At 41.2% G+C, this 18,309-nt stretch overlaps 1 protein-coding gene across 1 annotated transcript in view; it reads right to left on the bottom strand.

Annotated features, from left to right (window-relative positions):
- Positions 1–18,309, bottom strand: part of DAPP1 (dual adaptor of phosphotyrosine and 3-phosphoinositides 1) — a 49,381-nt gene that overhangs the window by 19,527 nt on the left and 11,545 nt on the right. The window contains exons 2-3 of the mRNA XM_004430994.3: positions 10,739–10,861; positions 7,085–7,218 (exon numbers count right to left, since the gene is read on the bottom strand). Of these exons, the coding sequence (XP_004431051.1) occupies positions 7,085–7,218; positions 10,739–10,861 (257 nt within the window). The remainder of the gene's footprint in view (positions 1–7,084; positions 7,219–10,738; positions 10,862–18,309) is intronic.

The raw sequence follows: 18,309 nt of genomic DNA, 5'->3' as shown, positions 1-18,309 counted from the left end.
CTCCATAGGAGAGGAGCTCCAGGTTAGTGACAGTCAGGCCACCTGAACTCCAGGACTTGGTTGGAAGATTCAGATGAAAGGCAACAGGAGGGCAGGCGCTGGTAAAGGGAGGAGAGAGGAAGACCTGCAACCACAGGTCTTGGAAACCTGGCTGCAAGTCTCACTTCAGTTTCTGAACTATACGAAGGAGACTGCTGTTTCCTGCCTTTGACATGAAACCTGGTTTCAGAAGCGCTCGGGGGAGGTGCATTTTTGAGGTGGTCAGAGCAGGACTGGGGCAGGCATTTCGGTTTACTTTGGCTGAGCTGTGACTTACAGGACACCCACTCTGTAATGGGATGAGGTCGCGTTGGAGGGGTCCTGATCTTGGATTCCAGCAGGAATTCAGAGAAAGAATAAGAACAGTCTCAGGCCTCAGGCCTTTATTTGTTGTCTGAAATAGAGTGTAGCGCAGGGCACTCGTAGCTTCTGAACTGGAAACTTCCGTTTAGAACATTCATTTTAAGCACTAAAGCTAGTGCTTACCCATCAGGTTTCCCACATAGATGGTAAGATGTTTGAGGGCGAGGATGATAGCTGGTTCATCACTGTATTGTCAGTGGCTAACAGTGCCCAGCTCACAGCTGGCACTCAATGTATATTTGTTAAATTAAATTAAAATAAGATCACATCCATCCATGTTTCCTTATTGCCCTCAGGTTCAGAAAACAAGCTTTACAATGGGCTTACGCATGGAGAGTTCCTCTATCTCCTTCTGCCAATAGGAAGTAGCTTTCTAAGGGGGTTTATGGGAATATTCAAGATCTTTCTCCTTTCTTCTTTGCAACCTGCTCTGCAAATGGATTTAACCATCATAAAATGGTGCTGGTGAAACCATGTTCATTTACATACAAAGGGGCTTTACTATTCCATTTCCAGTCTCACAGGGAGAAAGACACTGAGGTAGGAGAAGCAGTTAGCCAGGGCAGGAGAAGATTCTGCTAAAATATCGAAGTCAAGTCAGGTCACTCTTTTTGGAGTAGTCACTTGATTCTACCTGTCATATGAATTCACCATGGAACTGGCTTAAAATTTGAAGAAGACATCATATACATTTGATAAATACAAATTCGGTTGTCCCTAAATTAACTCTTCATGATATACCCCAAAATGTACCGCTCTTGTGTATAAAATGATGAAATGAATTACCATAAAAGGGCTTCATTAAATAACAATAATGATTATTTATGCCGTGCCAAGAATCATTCTAAATGTCTTACATGCCTAATCCCATTCAATCTTCACAGCAAGTCATGAACTATTAAGGTGTGAACTATTATACTATCAGCTCAATTTCATAAGATGGTGAAAGTGAAGCTCAGAGATGTGACATAACCTGACTGAGGACGCAGCTGGTGAATGGCGGAGACTGCAGTTGACCTGGGAGTTCGTGTGTTTACTCATTATACCACATGTTATTCTCAGCCTTGGTGTAGTCACCACCATGGAAACTCTCTATGGCATGTGAAATGTTGTACTTGATCTATTCTGGGCAAGAGATCATATTTATAAGCCAAAATATGAAGAAATGGATTCTTTAGGAGGAAAGGAAATGTGAGTTTTGCCTCAACCTTTCTCACCAGGTCTCATTTTCTTCATTTGTGAAGGAGAAATTAAATGGTCTCTGAGCTGCCTTCCCATTCTAACAGTCTGTGAATCTAGTTAAACAGGCTGGCTCAACTGAGGGGCAAGAAATACTGGGACACTTAGGAACCAAATGTGGGTCCTGTTTCCTGTCAACGTACGATATTCACTTGAAATACTTTACCCCTGATGTCATTTTATCTTTGTGTCTCATTTTCCTCTTCCTCCACCTTCTCATTTAAACTTCAAATTTGATTTTACCTTATTGTATTCACATAGGCTTTTTTATATGTCTCCTGAGAGACATGAATGAGATGGGCCTACATACTTGGGGGATGTTTTCTAATCAGCCTTTTTATGTTTTAAGATTTGTCTAGTATAATTTTTCAAATGGCAATTCATGTAAATAAAATAAGAACAGCAATAAATACAAAGACAGAAGTTCAAATTGATTCACATTCTGTAGAACAATGGCTTCACATCACATACCAAAAATATTATTATAGACTTTGTGGAAGAGACAGAGGGACAGGACCGAAAAACGTATTGTAGCCCTGCTGCATCCCACAAACACTCTATTCCACCGGTGTGGCAAGGACTCTTCCCACCCCATCCATTTATGGCCATGCTGTGCTGTGGCAGTACCGTCCGCAGTGTCACCGTGAGGCCAATGTCAGAGGACAGCAAGATGAATGGGAAGCACCTATGCTTCAGACTAGGATGGCCTGGATTCCAGTCTCAGCTCTGATGTTTCCTAGCTGTGCAAACTTGGGCAAGTAACTTAAATTCTCTGAGTTTTGATTTCCTTATTTGAAAATGGGCCCACGTTATACATTGCTGTGGGTGGTTCAGAAGATTAAATAATAATTTGATAAATGTGAAAACATCTAATAGAATGCCTGGAACTCAGTAAATACTCCACAAATGTTGGTTTCATTCTCTTTCTTGCCTGCTTTTTTCCTTTTCAAACACACCTCATTACAAACAAGAAAATTTATATTTTTTGCAAACATAAACTAAAGAAGTGATTCCTGGTTGTGGCTTGGCAAAATTCCAATTATTTTCAGCAACATCACACAATTCTCAAATTAAAATTAATTTTAACTTAATTGTTTTAAAATGCCACTTGAGTAAAATGGCTGGTATCACAAAATAAAATAATAATAACTGTAGCAACTAGCAAGAGGTTGGGAATCCCCACATTAAAACAAAAAGAGAAGTGGAAATATGACATTTACGAAAGAACCAGATAGGATCTTCAAAACTGGGAGCCAATGACTATAAAGGGTAAACACAGCCACCACACTTGACTTACATCATGATTTTTCATGCTGGTGAGATGATTAAAGTCACAACACAGTAATTCTCATGATAAATCGTGTATGACAATTTCACATACAAAAGTATTGCAATAGAAACAAAAGGTAATTTCTGTTCCAGTAATATTTGGACATTTACGTATAAAGATAAATGTTGTCTACATTTTCAAGACAATATGTATGAAACTTAGCTAATTGTAAGAGGATACAGTAAAAATTAATAATGGACCAAATATCCACACTAATAAAAAAAAGTCTCAAATTTCCAAGTCTACTGGAGTTGAATTTAGAAGCCATGTACAAATATGAAGAGAAGTTTTATATAACGTCTTACTATTACAAATGAAAGGCAAATTCTGAATTTATTCATTACTGAGCATACATACAACACAAAGTTATTTCAAGTTATGCTTTGTATCAACTTCAGAAGTAAAGATCAACTGTCAGAACCTCACTGGCGGCAGTGTTGACACGTGAGCTGCGATGCAGGTGTTGGTAATGGGACACCCAGAATGTAATGCTGTCGATCATTATTAGCATTTATTCTTTTAGGTGCTGGGACATATCAGAAAACAAAACTGAAAAAATCCTTCTCTCATAGAGTTTACATACTAGTGCAAAGAATTTTTTGTGTGTGTGTGTGAGGATGATCAGCCCGGTGCTAACATCTGCCAATCCTCCTCTTTTTTTTGCTGAGGAAGACTGGCCCTGGGCTAACATCCGTGCCCATCTTCCTCTACTTTATATGGGACGCCACCACAGCAGTGCTTAACTGCTGGGACGCTTATCAAGAGGTGCGTCGGTGCGCACCCGGATCTGAGCTAGCTAATCCCGGCCGAACGCAGCGGAGCGTGCATTGAACCGCTTGCGCCACCGGCCAGCCCCCAAAGAGTTTTTTTTAAAAAGTGAATTATACAATACGTTAGAAGATAAAAGGGCCATTGAGGACAATGAAGTGAGAGGGGACATTGTATGTCTCTACAATATACTTGGGAAACAATTGGGTTTTGAGAATTAGAAACATCGTAAGAGTGTGCATGGGTATTAATAAGGAGAAACTAAAGTGAACAGAGACTTTAATGGACATTGGACAGAGTAAATGCACATTATAGCAGGGAAAGGGGAGATTATAATAGCAGCATCTTAAGATTGTCAGGAGGCTTAGATCTTTTTTAGGAAATCTTCATTCTTCAGATTAGGAAACAGAAATCCTGAGAGTTTAATGAGTAGAGAACAGGAATAGAATAGGAGAAGAGATGTCGCAAAACAGCATTTATCCCTTAGGTTAACACTTTTACCTATCCTGAGTGCAAATATTTTCTTATGACCCAGAACCAAGTGTTCTGGGTTTCCCTCTACTGAAGACATTAATTATGTATAATTGTAATGCGAAAGTACAAGGTTGTTGGTGGTTTGGAGGTCTTCCCTGTTGCCCTCAGAGGTAATGCCATCCCTGCCAGTGGATGAGGGTGAGAAAGTCTCTCTTAAATAAACTCACTGTCCAGGCACTGCTGGGTGAGGCTGGCCTGAATGGGGTCTGGGCTGAGAGAAGTGGCCTGAAATACCCAATTGTAGTCCTTCCCATTCTGGGGATTTGGAGGTGAGAACCCTGGCAGGACCAGAGCGCAGGCAAATGCTTCCCCTGGTGATCTTTAATTAAACAAAAACTTTAAGAACAATTTGCACTTCATCTGGTGGTGAACAAGGAATCATCAACCAGGAGGTCTCCTGATCGCCGGGAGCCAATTCTTAAATGAATAGGAAGAGACCTATTTTTAGTGGGTGGCATCCCGGTTTCCATTCACCATTATTCATAGGTCACTGTGCTGACTCTGTGGCTTCTGAGGACCTTCTGGGCTTGAGAGTCATCATGACTTCAGCATGCTATCTTGTTTCCTGAGGCCTATTACTCCCGGAGGGGCAAAATTGGAACACTCTGTCATGGGTTTTGCCCCTCGTTCCCAGCCTCGGTGGCTTTGCCTTCATGTGGCTGGGACAGATAAGAGGAATATTTCTTAGAGTTAGTGGAATCTAATTCAAGGGCTGGAAGCTAGGAAGTCAAGTACATATCCATCAGCACCAGGGGCCTGTAGCAGGGGTTCAAACAGCAACAAATTCCAGGTTGGATAATGAATAGAACAGAGGAGATGCAGTGGAGAGGATAAAAATCTTAGTTTCCTGAGTTTTATTACAATAGATAAAATAATTATAGTAATGACAATGATATGGCAAGCTTTAGCTTTGGAGGAAACTATTGTAGGAGTCAGGATTATAAATCCTTACAATCCCTAATGCATTAATCTTCAACCTTCTTTAGTTAGGTTAATGTATTTACAGGGAAGCTTAACGTTGTCCCAAAATCAATGTCAAGGAGCCTTTACTTTGGAGCAGTCTTAGTTGAGCCTCTTGCCTGGTGATTGGGTCAGTGCCAGAAAGGTTCAATCAGAAAGCACTGTGTTCGCATTGATCTTAAAGTGTTTTGAAACCTGTTGCTGGGAAGAATACGTACCTTTTTTCTAACTTGGAGAAAGTCCAGGAAGAAGCACAGAGAATGACCAAAGGAATTGAAAATAGAGTCTAGGAGGAGAGTTTAAAAGAAAAGAGCTGACTTTTCTTGAATAAAGAAGAGGAGGCTGGAAGATAACAATTGTAATGGCTTTGAAGGCTACAAAGAATTCCTACTCATAGTCATTCATTCATTCACTCAAAGTGCCACGCACTATACCAGGACCTGGCGGACATGGGGAAGGACAAAAATAGAGGTAAACCAAACAAAGTCCTTGGCTTCAAAAATCTCTTCTCCACTGCCAGTGACCAAGAACTGAACAAAGTTGTGTGTAGGGTTGTACACAAGTAGGAAATAAGTCTGATGTGAAGGGATTTGAGAAATTGATATGCTTGCCAAGGCCAAAGTAGCAATGGAAATAAGTACATCCCCACCTGCCTTTGTTTATGAGAACTACTGCTGGTTAAATGGTGAAGTAATTTTCAGAAAAAAAAATTACAGCTTCAATTTTGTAGTTTGGAATATTCTATTATAGCCTCGTGTGGTCGGTTAAAGTAAGGCAATGATTTCGTATTTCCACTGTGATTTTTCATCTACACTCGACACTGTATGATTCATATCAGGGTTTATCCAGGCCACAGAAATGGCAGAAAAGGAAAAGCCGGTGGTGGCATCTCTTCCCACCACACTGAAGTTAACAAAAAGCCCACTGGCCCTGTTTACTAGGAAAACGAGTATGCACAAATTCTCCATACCAGCTGTGTTAGGTCTTGAGTTCCTCTTGTGCCACAGGTTCTTGGAATTGCTCAGCTTTTGATTAACTGAGAATTATCATCATTTAGGGGCATAAAAAATTATGATTCTATATCACAAATATAGGGGTGATCTTTTACTTACTTTATTCAAATAGTATAGACAAATGATAATTCAAATACCAAGATAGTGTGTTTTTTGTTTTGTTTGTTTTTTAGTTTGAATTTTCAAGTTTGGCTCTAACCACTCAAACAGGAAAATTCAAATGTTCTGCTCTTGAGTCCATACTTAAGTCCAGTTTACAAACTTACAAGAAACCAAGACAAGAGAGACAGAATTTTACGATGAAATGAAGGAACTGCTCAGGAGAGCAATTTCTGGTCAATATCTTCAATATTCAGTGATCTTTGTGGAAATTTAAGTATGAATTTTATTTAAAAAATGCTCAAGATTATCGTTTATGGGGCTCCCTGATATGCAAACTGCCCATACGGAAAATTATGAGGAATCAAAAAGTTGTCCTTGCTTTTGTTCTTTCTTTGTTTATTGTACACATCATTATAAAATGAATAGGTCATTTTAAAGAAATTGTGTGCTTTTAATCAAGCCACTAAATAACTCATTCTGAGAAAACTATCTACTTTGTACGAAGTATATTGTTTTCTCTTGAAGATAATGCTGAAATACTGAAACATATATATATAATTTATTAATGTAGCATATGGCACAGTAATTGGAAAAAATTGTTTCTAAACATAACCAATTGCAAATCATATGCACATAATTCAATGAAAGTGACAGCTATTTAATTGAAATCGGCTTGTCCCTCCTCCATCCTGAAACAAGGTCTCCTAGGTCCAGTCACCAGCTGTTCGTAGCTTACCTGTCTCGCTTCCAATCAAAGGCTGATTTGCAAAATGCTTGACAAAATCCTTCAAAGATGGGAATTCATTAAAGCCAAATTTAAATGAATATCCGGTATATTCAACATGAAAGTGTTTGACAGAGTCTTTGGCTCTGAAAGAGAAAAAAAAAATGTTTCACATTTAACAAGTGAATATCTTTTTTGAAGGGAAATATAACCTTAGGTATTAGCATCACCATTTAACCCTTCTGTAAACTGAGAATTATGACACAATCACGGAAACCGCTGGCATTTTTAAAGCACTAGTTTCTTTTGGCAGAGCGAGCTCTTCTCAGTTTTTCACTGTAATGGAAGACAAGACAATCTCTCTTGCACATTCTCTGACTTAGGGAAAGAGTCCTTGAACATTAACCCCCTTAAGGGGCATGACTTACAAAGGGCGGGGAATAGAGAGATAGAAACGGCAGGTCACACCCTGCCCAAGTTCTCCTCTGCCCTCGGCCCTCCTTTCTTTCTGGTTGGGGAGTCCGTCCAAATTCTGCTTCTGACACTTAGTGAGTTATGCGAGCCCAGCCCTTTTCCTGCCATGCCTAGTCCCCTGCTTACTGAATACAATATCAAAATTTCGTACATTGTCATTTCCCACCTCATTTTTGGAATGAGACAGAGCATTAAATAAATTATAAATTATGTATTTAAATGTCCTTTGACTTCCACTTCTCCTCTCCTTCTATGCAGGGCATGCTCCAATTGGAGCACGAATCTGAAATCAGAATCACCTGGAGGGCTTGTTAAAACCCAGATTTCTGGGCCCTACCAGGTGAATGCCTGATTCAGTGGGTCCAGGGTGGGGCCTGAGAGTTTGCATTCCTAACCTGCTCTCCACGGTGCTGCTGGTCTGGGAGCCGCACCTGAGAGCAGCGGCTCTCATCCAGCGGGACCTCCAGTCCTCCCAGGACTTGCTGCCGCTGTCCCTTAGCTCCTCCGGTTCCCTTCCTTGCAACAGCTTCCCCTTTGTTTCTGGCCAAGCGTCCCTTCAAATATCACCTACTCTGTCAAGTATCCGTGAAACTTCCAGCCGAGTTGCTGGCTTTTTCTCTTCTCAAGCGCAGCACTTGTGCTGTCTTTCCTGTCATTAGCGCACTCGGGTTTCAGAGAGGTGAGTGTCTGTGGCCTGCCTGCCCTATGAGGCTGTCCTTCCTGAGGGCGGGCTCTCTCAATCTTCCACAGCACTTGTCAAAGGGGTTGGCACAGACTGGACGCTCTTGCGTATTTATTATTAGGAGAGTGAATGAATGAATGAATAACAGCAGTCATTCTCCTGAGCTGGTCAGGGTTCCTGTCGCCTCTGCTCGTGGTTCTTTTTTTTAAAGCATTTCCAAGTGCTTGTAATGGAAATTAATAATTTATGTTTTAAATTTTTATATCAATATAATATAATATATATATATCATCTATTTGTAAAGGGCTTCTGATCTAAATGTCCAGATGAGACATATGTAAGTAAAAAGTTAACATTCTTTCATACAATAATTCCACAGGTTTGTTTGATATTTTGGGAGATCTGTGCAATACAAGATCTGCAGCTGAACCACTTGATGAAGCTTCTAATAATTGCTGTCAATCAGAGAAAGCCCAATTCCTGCTTCCACTCAAACAGAATTCTATTTTTGATGAATAATTTTCCCAAAAATGTTATTTAGAAAATTTGTGAACAAAACATAGCAGAGTAACTTGAAAAATGTCAGTGAATGTGGTTTTTTTCTCTGTGACCCTCTTATTTACCCCATCTCCCTCCCACCCATTTCTCCCACTCCCCTTACAGTAGCCTATAGACTTCCATTGTCCCCAGAAAGGGAAGGTGTGGCAGGCAGCATTCTAACATAGCCCCAATAGTCTCAGCCCGCGGAGTACATACACCTTTTCCCAATTATTCAATAAAATGCTAACGTAGATGCTGCTATGAAGGGATTTTGCAGATAATTAAGGCCCTAAGTCAATTGCCCTTAAAAATAGGGAAATCATCTGGATGGGCCTGACCTAATCATGTGAGAGTTTTGGTAAAAGCAGAGAGTTTTCTCTGGCTGGTCGCAGAAGAAGAGATCAAAGAGACACTTTCTAGCTAGCCTAGAAGAAAGCAAACATCCATGTTGTGAACTGCCTATGGGGGTCACTTGGCAAGGAACTGTGGGTGGCCTTTCAGAGCTGAGAGGGGTCCCTATGCAATAGCGATACGGGAAATGAGGAACTAGTCCTACAGCAGCAAGGAAGTGAATGGAAAGGAATGAAGAGGAGAGGAGGAATGAAGGAAGAGATCATCAACCCCCGGAGAAGCCACAACCTCAGCCAACACATTTATTTCAGCCTGGTAGGAGCCAGAGCAGAGTCCAGCCATGGACTTCTTCTTCATGCCTGGACTGCTGATGCACAGAAACCGTGAGAGAATCAATTTATGTTGTTTTAAGCCACTAAGTTTGTGGGTAATTTGTTATGTAGCATGGAAAATACAGAAGGCTCCAAACCCAAAGAAAAGATAAGAAGGTATGTTAATTTTTGGCTTTTGAGCTCAATGAAGCCTGCCGTCAACTATTTAGGGAAATACTTTTGTAGCCCATTTTTTCCCCCATCAGAGGGAGAGGAGATTTTAAACAAAACAAAATGAAACAAAACAAAACAAAACTTTCGCTGAGGTGGATGGAAAAGAGGATTCAGAGAAAAGAGAGTGTAGATGTTGCTACTGAGTTAGTGACAAGGAGACCTGGACTATGTGGAGCAGGAAAGAAAAGAGAAACCTTTCTTATGCCAGATCAGCGTAAGGGGCTGCAACATGAAGGGAGCCTGTGACTTCCATTCAACGGTCTACGGAGGCACCATCAGAAGAGTAATAAAGCAGAGATGGTTTGAGGTTAATGGGTGGGTGGCTGAGGGCATTTCATGGAGTCCTCACGTCTGCAGTCTAAGCCAGGGGCAACTGCCTAGGCACCCAAAAGACGTGGTACATGCCAGCAGAACCAAGGCGACAGATGCCGACTGACGACAACGCCTCCCCTGGTCGTCTCACGACTAGGTCAGCTTCTCTGATGGAGAGGCCAGCAGGAGGAGGAGGACTGGACCATCACTGTTTGTGGCTGGGTGTACCTCGTGGGGACTAGATTCACAGTGTTAACATTCAGCGAAATGGAGCCTCCAGGAAGAAAGTCAGTCCCTTTATAGAAAAAAATGAACAGTTGCATTATTGACCGCTTGAGTTTTTGATGACGAAAATTGCACAGCTACAGATCATTCTGATTTTTTGGAGGAGGCAAGGAACAATGAAAAGGGTGCTGGGCCGGGTTTCGGGGGTTTGGATTCTGATGCTGTTTCTATTGCTGATTTATTGGGTGCCAGACACTTTACCACTTTGAGTTTCCGCTTCTTCATCAGTCAAACAAGAGGTTTGGATTAAGCAATTCATGAAGTCTCCTTCAGTTCTAACTACTTTTCCCTGCCAATGGAAGGAGCAAGAAAGTTTTCACAGTCTCACCATTCAGAGCTTGGAGTACTCGACATGCTGGTCTAACATGAATTGAGAGAATTTTGTTATCTGGCAATTTGAGTGTGATGATCAAGTCAGTGCCCATATAAGTAAGAGATGGAACCACGTTGAATTCATAGAGTTCTTAAGCATCTTACCTCACAGAGAGAGAGTACAGCCCGGTCCTTTCATTGCTGTCCCTTAGAAGGTAGCTGCCGTCACATCCATTTGAGAGGAGAAGAGCCTCAGCCGCGTGGCGTGTGAGGTTGCCGTGGTACCACCTAGGAAGGAGAGAACAGCACTTTCACTCAGGGCGCACACAGGGTGACTCCTCCTTCACTGAGTTTCCTCTCAAAGATGACCTCAGCAATAGTCTCCACCACAGGTAGCCCAGAGACCGAGCTCTCAACCAAAACCTCAGGACAAAGAAATCCCTGGGTGAGGCTGAAGGGGAGAGCAGAGAGAGTTGGCTAGTAGCAGAGTGTTAGGGGTTGAATGGTGTCCTGAAAATTCACAATTCATATGGAGAAGTCCTAACCCCCATCACCTCAAAATGTGACCTTATTTGGGAATAGAGTCTTTAGCAAGTTATAATAAGGTCATTAGGTTGGGCCCTAATCCAATATGACTGGTGTCCTCTTGCAAAGAGGGGACATTTGGAAATAGGCTTGCAAACAGGGAGAATGTCATGTCAAGGTGAAGAGAGCCATCTACAAGTCAAGGAGGGGGGCTGGAACAGATCCCTCCCTCACAGCCCTCAATAGGAACCAGCCCTAGTGACACCTTGATTTCAGGCTTCTATCCTCCTGAACTGTGAGACAGTAAATTTCTGCTTTTCAAGTCACCCATTTTGTGGTACTTTGCCATGGCCACCCAAGCAAACAACTGTACAACGTGGAGGCTGGCCTGGTGATGCAGCAGTTAAGTTTGCCCGTTCCTCTTCGGTGGCCCGGGGTTCGCCAGTTTGGATCCTGGGCGTGGACCTACTCACCGCTCATGGAGCCATGCTGAGGTGGTGTCCTGCATAGAAGAGCTACAACTCTACAACTATGACACACAACTATGTACTGGGACTTTGGGGAGAGAAAAGAAAAAGAGGAAGATGGGCAACAGATGTTAGCCCAGGGCCAGTCTTCCTCAAAAAAACAAAAAATGTACAATGTTACTTTATAAACAGAAATTTTTTAAAAGTCCAAATCAAAAATAACTGAAAGAATAGGCTTTGGCCACTTTTCTCTCTTTCTTTTGGTCTCTTTCACATTCTCTTGCAGGTGTGGTGCCCTGGTTTGCAGTGTGGAAAACCCCTGAGCTGTTAGACTAGAGCCCATTGTTGTGAGTGAGACTAAGTTGAGCTTGAGGAATTCAGATGCTATACTGAGACGCAACCCTCACTAGATATCATTTCAAACCGACAAAGATCTGAAGAGCTGGGGAATTCCTAAGGACATTCAAATTGATCTATGTGTTAAAAGTTTGTTTTAGAAAAGGTAACATATATCCATGGTAGGAGGAAATAAATCCAAATAGTTCAAAAAAGACAGTGAAAATAAAGCTTTTTTCTCCCCTTGAAGCCTCAGTCCTCCTGTTCCTTTTCCCAGAGGACACCAATGTTAGCCATTTTCAGGTGTTTCCTCCTAAGGGGTATCTATGCACCTAGAAGCATTCAGGTATGTCTCCCCCCAGTTCTACGGAAATAAGAGCATTCTAGGCACACTGCTCTGCACCTGGCTCCTTTCCCCTAATGACAGACCTTTCACGTTCTTTTTAATGACTAGGTAGACAGTCCAGGGTGGGGATTAGTATTGTGGCCTCTGAGTACCTATCCTGGTGATACCTCTGATGAGCTGTGCAATCTTGGGCAAGATACATAACCAATCTGAGCCTCAGTTTTCTCACCTCTAAAACAGGATTAATAATAGTCATACCTCGTGGGCCAGTTGTGAGTACTGCTCACATTAACACACATGAAATGCTCAAGACAGGCCTAGCTAACAGCAGAACTTAGCACAAGAGTGGTTAAATGAAGCCATTGAGCTCTGCAAGGCCATAACTTGTGATGTATGCTCTGTGGTGTGATTTTCTTGTTGCTCAAATATAATTTTTTTATTATTCTCAACTTATTTCAGATAACAGAAAGCTAGGTACTGGGGACAGTTGCTGCTGCAAGGGACCCACAGTCCAGGGCAGTGGAGAGGAAGGGGACACGGGTAGTTACATAAGTACCCCGATAATGTCACTGAACTCAGTGCTGTTAAAAAGGTGGGTGTGGTGCACAAGAACATGGAGGAAGAGCCCTACTCTGTGGGTGAGGGGTCCTGCTGTCACGAACCACACTGGCGGCCACTGTGATGTCCCCATGGCATGAAGTTTTAGCCTGATAATGAAAAGTGAACATTAAGACCATCTGTGGAAGGAAGTTTCTACATAGGTCTCCAAGCTGTGTGCTTTCTAAATCTGCATTTCCTAATGTTTGTTTCTTTAGCATATTTCCTCTTTGGGGCAGAGATGCCTCCATCTTGTATTAGAAACATATTTGCTTGCTGAAAGCAATGGCAAGGAGAAACATTTTATGAGAAAACCCATTGAGTTATTTACCCACAAAGCAGCCCCCTTCACTGAACTGATCCACAGACAAGTTCAGATCTTCTCACTACAGAATGCTTTCAAAGGACAGTCAGAACCTGGAACTAAGGTAATGTTGTATGTCAATTATACCTCAATAAAAAAAGGACGATTGAAGGAATTACAAGCGAAGCTGTAAAAAACTTCAGGTTTGGCTACAACCAAAATTCTAATTCTTATCGATAGGTGAAATCTCCACAAGTTCACAAGTTCTTGAAACACATTTTTCTAATAATTAATTTTTGGATGAACATTTAAGCATAAGATTCAGTTTGAGCCAGTAGATCACTTACTTGAAGCAACAAAATTTGATCAACAAAATTCTAAAACATAAAACATTTGGACATTCTTTTGGATTCTTTTCAATGAGATCTGAAGTATGTGTTTAAAGCATTTACAGAATTATTCTGATAATTATAGCTTGATGGCAGTTTCTACTAAGAAATTTTTTATGGTGATCTTTTAAATAATAACTATAGACCATAAACACATAAGAAATACTTGAGTATAAAGCAAGAAGAATCCCATTGTGTTCTGAGTGTTAAATTTTGGGTGACGGCTTGGTTGAGTCAATATTGCCATCTCTTGGGGGTTTTTTTTAGGTAGTTTTTTTTGAGGAAGATTGGCTCTGAGCTAACATCTGTTGCCAATCTTCCTCTTTTTCTTTTTCCTCCCCAAAACCCCAGTACAGAGTTGTATGTCCTAGTTGTAGGTTGTCTCTTGGGTTTTATGGAGTCCTGGGCTTGGGCAAACCTACGACAGAATCTGCCAGGCAGCCACCTCCCCTTCCTGATGTCTGTGAGGCGATGAGGATTTTCATCCCCCAAAGACCTCTTCCACAAATGCCTACATTTCCTCTTTTCATTGAATTAAACACTCCTTTCTTAGAAACTTTTGATGAGCACATCTTCCAGGGAAGTGAGTATAGATGCAAACGACACTGCGTATCCGTTGTAGGAATATGTCACCTTTGGTAAGGATGGTTCAAGACTGTGTTCATAAAGAGCTAAAGATTGAAAACATAGTAGAGTTATGTTGGTAGTTTTCCTATGATCAACCTTCTCTACCTTCTATCATTCAGCTTTATAAATCTTTATTTATTACCACACAGGTCAAAGGGAACAAAAATGGAAAAGCCAGGCTAGGCTTCAAGAAACCAATAATCTGGTCCGAAGGACAAAACAAGCACTTTGCAAACCACGTCCAAGAGAGAGTGACGTACCCAACAGAGGTTCCTGGAAGAAAGATCAAGGCCATTCCTTGAATGAGCCAACATCTAAGTAGGCCTTGTAGGACATGTAAGTTATTTTTTAAAGTGTGTATTATTTTTTTTTCTGATTATAAAGCATATGTAGTAAAAATTGAAATATATGCATGTACAGAAGAGAAAGTGAAAGTCTTTCACAGAAGAGGAAATATGCTTTTCAAATAATCAGTCTCACTACTATCAGAGAAATGCAAATTAAAACAACAATGTGATATTTTCTTTATCCACCAGATTGGCTAAAATTGAAGAGTGTGACAATACTAAGTATTGGAGAATTTGGGGGCAGTGGCTATTACGGTCTGCTGTTGGTAGGGGTATGAGTTGGAGGGGACTTTATCACCTCTAGTGTAAGTGAGCACGCACATGTGAATAGTGGTTCCACTTCTAATGTCCGCCTAGTGAATCGCTTACACCAGCAGAAGGAAATATGAACAAACGTGTGTACTGCAGACTTATTTATGAGGGCAGAAATCTGGAACCATCCTAAATATCCACCAACAGTGAGATCATAACCAAAGTTGAGCTCTAGGAGGATGAGACCACGTAAACAGTCCACCAGAAGTGTTGGAAAAGCTGTGAGAGTTTTTTGGTTGCGAAATGAGCAGGGCAGGGGCTAGGTGCTCCCAGCACTTCCTGAGGGCTACCGGGAATGCTCAACGTCCCATAAAGAGCAATGCAGTCCTGAAAACAAGAGCTGTCCAGCTCTGAGTCCCAGTGGCACCCCGCTGAGAAACACTGAGCGTTTGTGTATACACACGTCAAAGTTGATAGATCCCAAGCATACTGTTAGCTTAGAGGAACTAGTGGCAGGTACAGTAGGAAACCACTTAGTTTTAAAAAATCTCTCCCTTCCTCAAAACAATACAACACATATACATTTACATATAAAAATACGTAAAAGCATAAAATAAAAGTCTGAAAAAAATATACACCAAACTCATAAGTATGGTTATATTAGTGGAAGGAACCAGGTTTGAGGTTGTTGTTAAAGGAGACTTTAGTTAAAATCAAACTTTCCTAATTTAGCTTATTCTGACAAAAAAAATAAAAAAATAGACATATATTAATTGGGTAACTAAAATTTGAAAAAAAGAAAATACTTAATTTCTCCCTTAATCCAATTTCCAGAGATAACCCTGCGAATAATTTGCTTTATGTTTTCATTTATTCAGCTACTATCTATTGAACACTGGACCTGACCTAGCACTTGGGTGAGAGAGAGAGACAAAGAGAAAGAGAGAGGGAGCGACTGTTTCTCTATTTAAAGTCTGGTGGGATTTGGAGTGACGATTGTTCAGGGAGCTATTCCGTGGGAAGGGAATAACAGGAGTGAAGTCCTGGAAGCAAGAGCATGCCAGGTGTATACAGGTTCACAGCCCCGCAGAGTGGTGGGAGTAACTCAGGGTGAGGGCCAAAGGGCAGCAGTCAGGTGTGTGAGATACACTGCCTCATATGCCGCGTTGGATACTGACAGCTTCTTGGCTGATGTCTGTAGGGCTTCCTATGGCTCAATATGACATCCAACAGCTCATTACACAGAGTCCTAATTACATGGACCTAAAGTTCCTGTAATTGGAACTGTTTAAAAATTTTTTTTCGTTATTCTGATTATTATGGGGAAGAGTCAGATTTTAAGGGGCTTGAAGCTTGTAAGATTTGGAAGTCTCTTTAAGAAAATTAATATAAAATTACAAAAAAATTAAAAAAGAATAATTATTTAGAATGAGAAATCACAAAAAATTACAAATTTAAAAAGCTGACGTATATCACAAACATCACAAAACCAAGAAAAATAACTTATTTTCATTAATTAACTGTTTAACATAGCCCATATTTTTTCCTCTATATTTTTGGCTGTATCATCTTTGCTTATTTCTTCATATAATAAGAATTTTATAATACAATTTTCTAGAGAGAGACTAGAACAATAGTTCAGTCTTTCACCTAGAATATTTTTAAAAAATATTGATAGTATGGAAAATTTGTTTTCAGCTTTATTGGTAATGAAATTTTTAGGATTGTTGGCAAATTCGGGGACTTCTACCAGTTTCTCTCAAATATGACCTGTAAGATTCCAGGGCATTTTAAATTTTAATGTGCAGAGACTGATCTTAAATCCTGTTTGAACTGACGACATTAATTATCTGCATTGCTAAGGTCTGCCCCAGGGAGGGCCCTGAAGCTGAAATGTCATTGGCTTCACAGTAAACTCACCTCTGGTGATTATAAAAGTCATATATGCTTTTTATTTTTTTAAAAATTAAGCAATTAGGGCCGGCTCTGTGGCTTAGCGGTTAAGTGCGCGCGCTCTGATGCTGGCGGCCCGGGTTCGGATCCCAGGCGCGCCCCGAGGCACCACTTCTCCGTCCAACGCGAGGCCGAGTCCCACGTACAGCAACTAGAAGGATGTGAACCTATGGCATACAGCTGTCTACTGGGGCTTTGGGGGGAGGAAGGTGAATAAATAAAATCTTTAAAAAAAAAAAAAAAAATTAAGCAATTAAAAATGTTTACCTTAGTACATAAAAGCCACGTAGAATAACCCATCGTAACCATCAACTTGGTTTATAATTCTTTTAATTTTTGTACAGTGTGTGAATAAAGTGTAAACCTTCACAAGACTCTTATCTGATCTTTTCCTACAAATTGCTAATGACGGGGAACTCCCTGCTTTACAGCTCAGCTCAGTCCGTACTTCCGTGATTGACGGCCAGGACGCTCCGGCCTACGCTGAATTGCTCTTTCCTGCTGTGCAGCTTTCGACAGTGGTCCAAGAGCGGCTTCTGGGAGTTATATAGACCACAGACAGTTAAAAGCATTTAGAACACACTCTCTCCTCTTTCCATCATCTTCATCTTCCTCTTTTATGACAGGCTTTCAGTCCCTTTGTCACCCAGGGACCTTATCACCCAGAGACTTATCTCTTCTGAATACTTTCCAAATTTTTAAAATCTGTCTTAAAGGTAAGATCTGACGTGCAAAACGAAGGCTCACGGGCTCTGCCTTATTGGAGCCGCGGGCGCGCACTAAGGCGACCCACGACTGGGTCGTTTCTTGGCCGTTGCATCACGCTGCTGATTCCCATGGACCCTGCTGTCGGTGAAAACTCCAAGAAACTCTTTTTCCTCTGCTGCTCCTTCGAGTCTCCCCCACTGCAGTACAAGGTTGACGTTTTTAGAATTAAGTGCAATAAGAAACCTTTTTACTATTGGGAAATGCCTAGTGAAAAGGAATGTTAATAAGCAGCTGACTTGGATCACAAACATCCACGCAGTGTCAGCGGGAGTTTTGGCCAGGGAGACTGTGCTTGCTCGCCAGTCGTTTCCTCAGCGAGTCCGTCCGCTCCAGCGACTTCTGACCCGCTAGCTATGTGACCCCAGGCAGGCAGCAACCTCAGGTTCCTCATCTGTCAGGGTGACTGATAACAATGCCTCATAAAAACCCTCTTATTTTCATATGTTCGAATGCTGTCTTCTTTTATAAACTTTTATATGATTCTATAACTTTGCGGAAGAGAACAAGATAGCAGATTTGCTAATTACACAACACATTCTGACTATGCCAGACATTGCTCTGGGTGCTGGGGATAGTGTGGAATAAGGTTCATTTTCCTGAAACTAAAAAAAAAAGTATTCTTTTGATCCCATTTTCCCTTAAGAAGCAAAAAAGAGCAATAGACTACTATGTATAACAATACATTCAAAGCAACGTTATTTTCTCCTTTCCCCCCACACATTGCCATCATCATGTCTCAAGGCTAATAGAGGCAGCAGAGCAGGGACGCATCAAGCTTCTAAAGAATATTTGAACTGGGTTTATGAGATTATCAAAACCAGCAAT

Source organism: Ceratotherium simum, chromosome 8 (assembly GCF_057802395.1).
Source record: "Ceratotherium simum simum isolate JZ-2026a chromosome 8, ASM5780239v1, whole genome shotgun sequence".
Classification (NCBI taxonomy): Eukaryota; Metazoa; Chordata; class Mammalia; order Perissodactyla; family Rhinocerotidae; genus Ceratotherium; species Ceratotherium simum.
The sequence above is the reverse complement of the archived record's forward strand: the minus strand, read 5'-3'. Positions and strand labels throughout refer to the sequence as shown.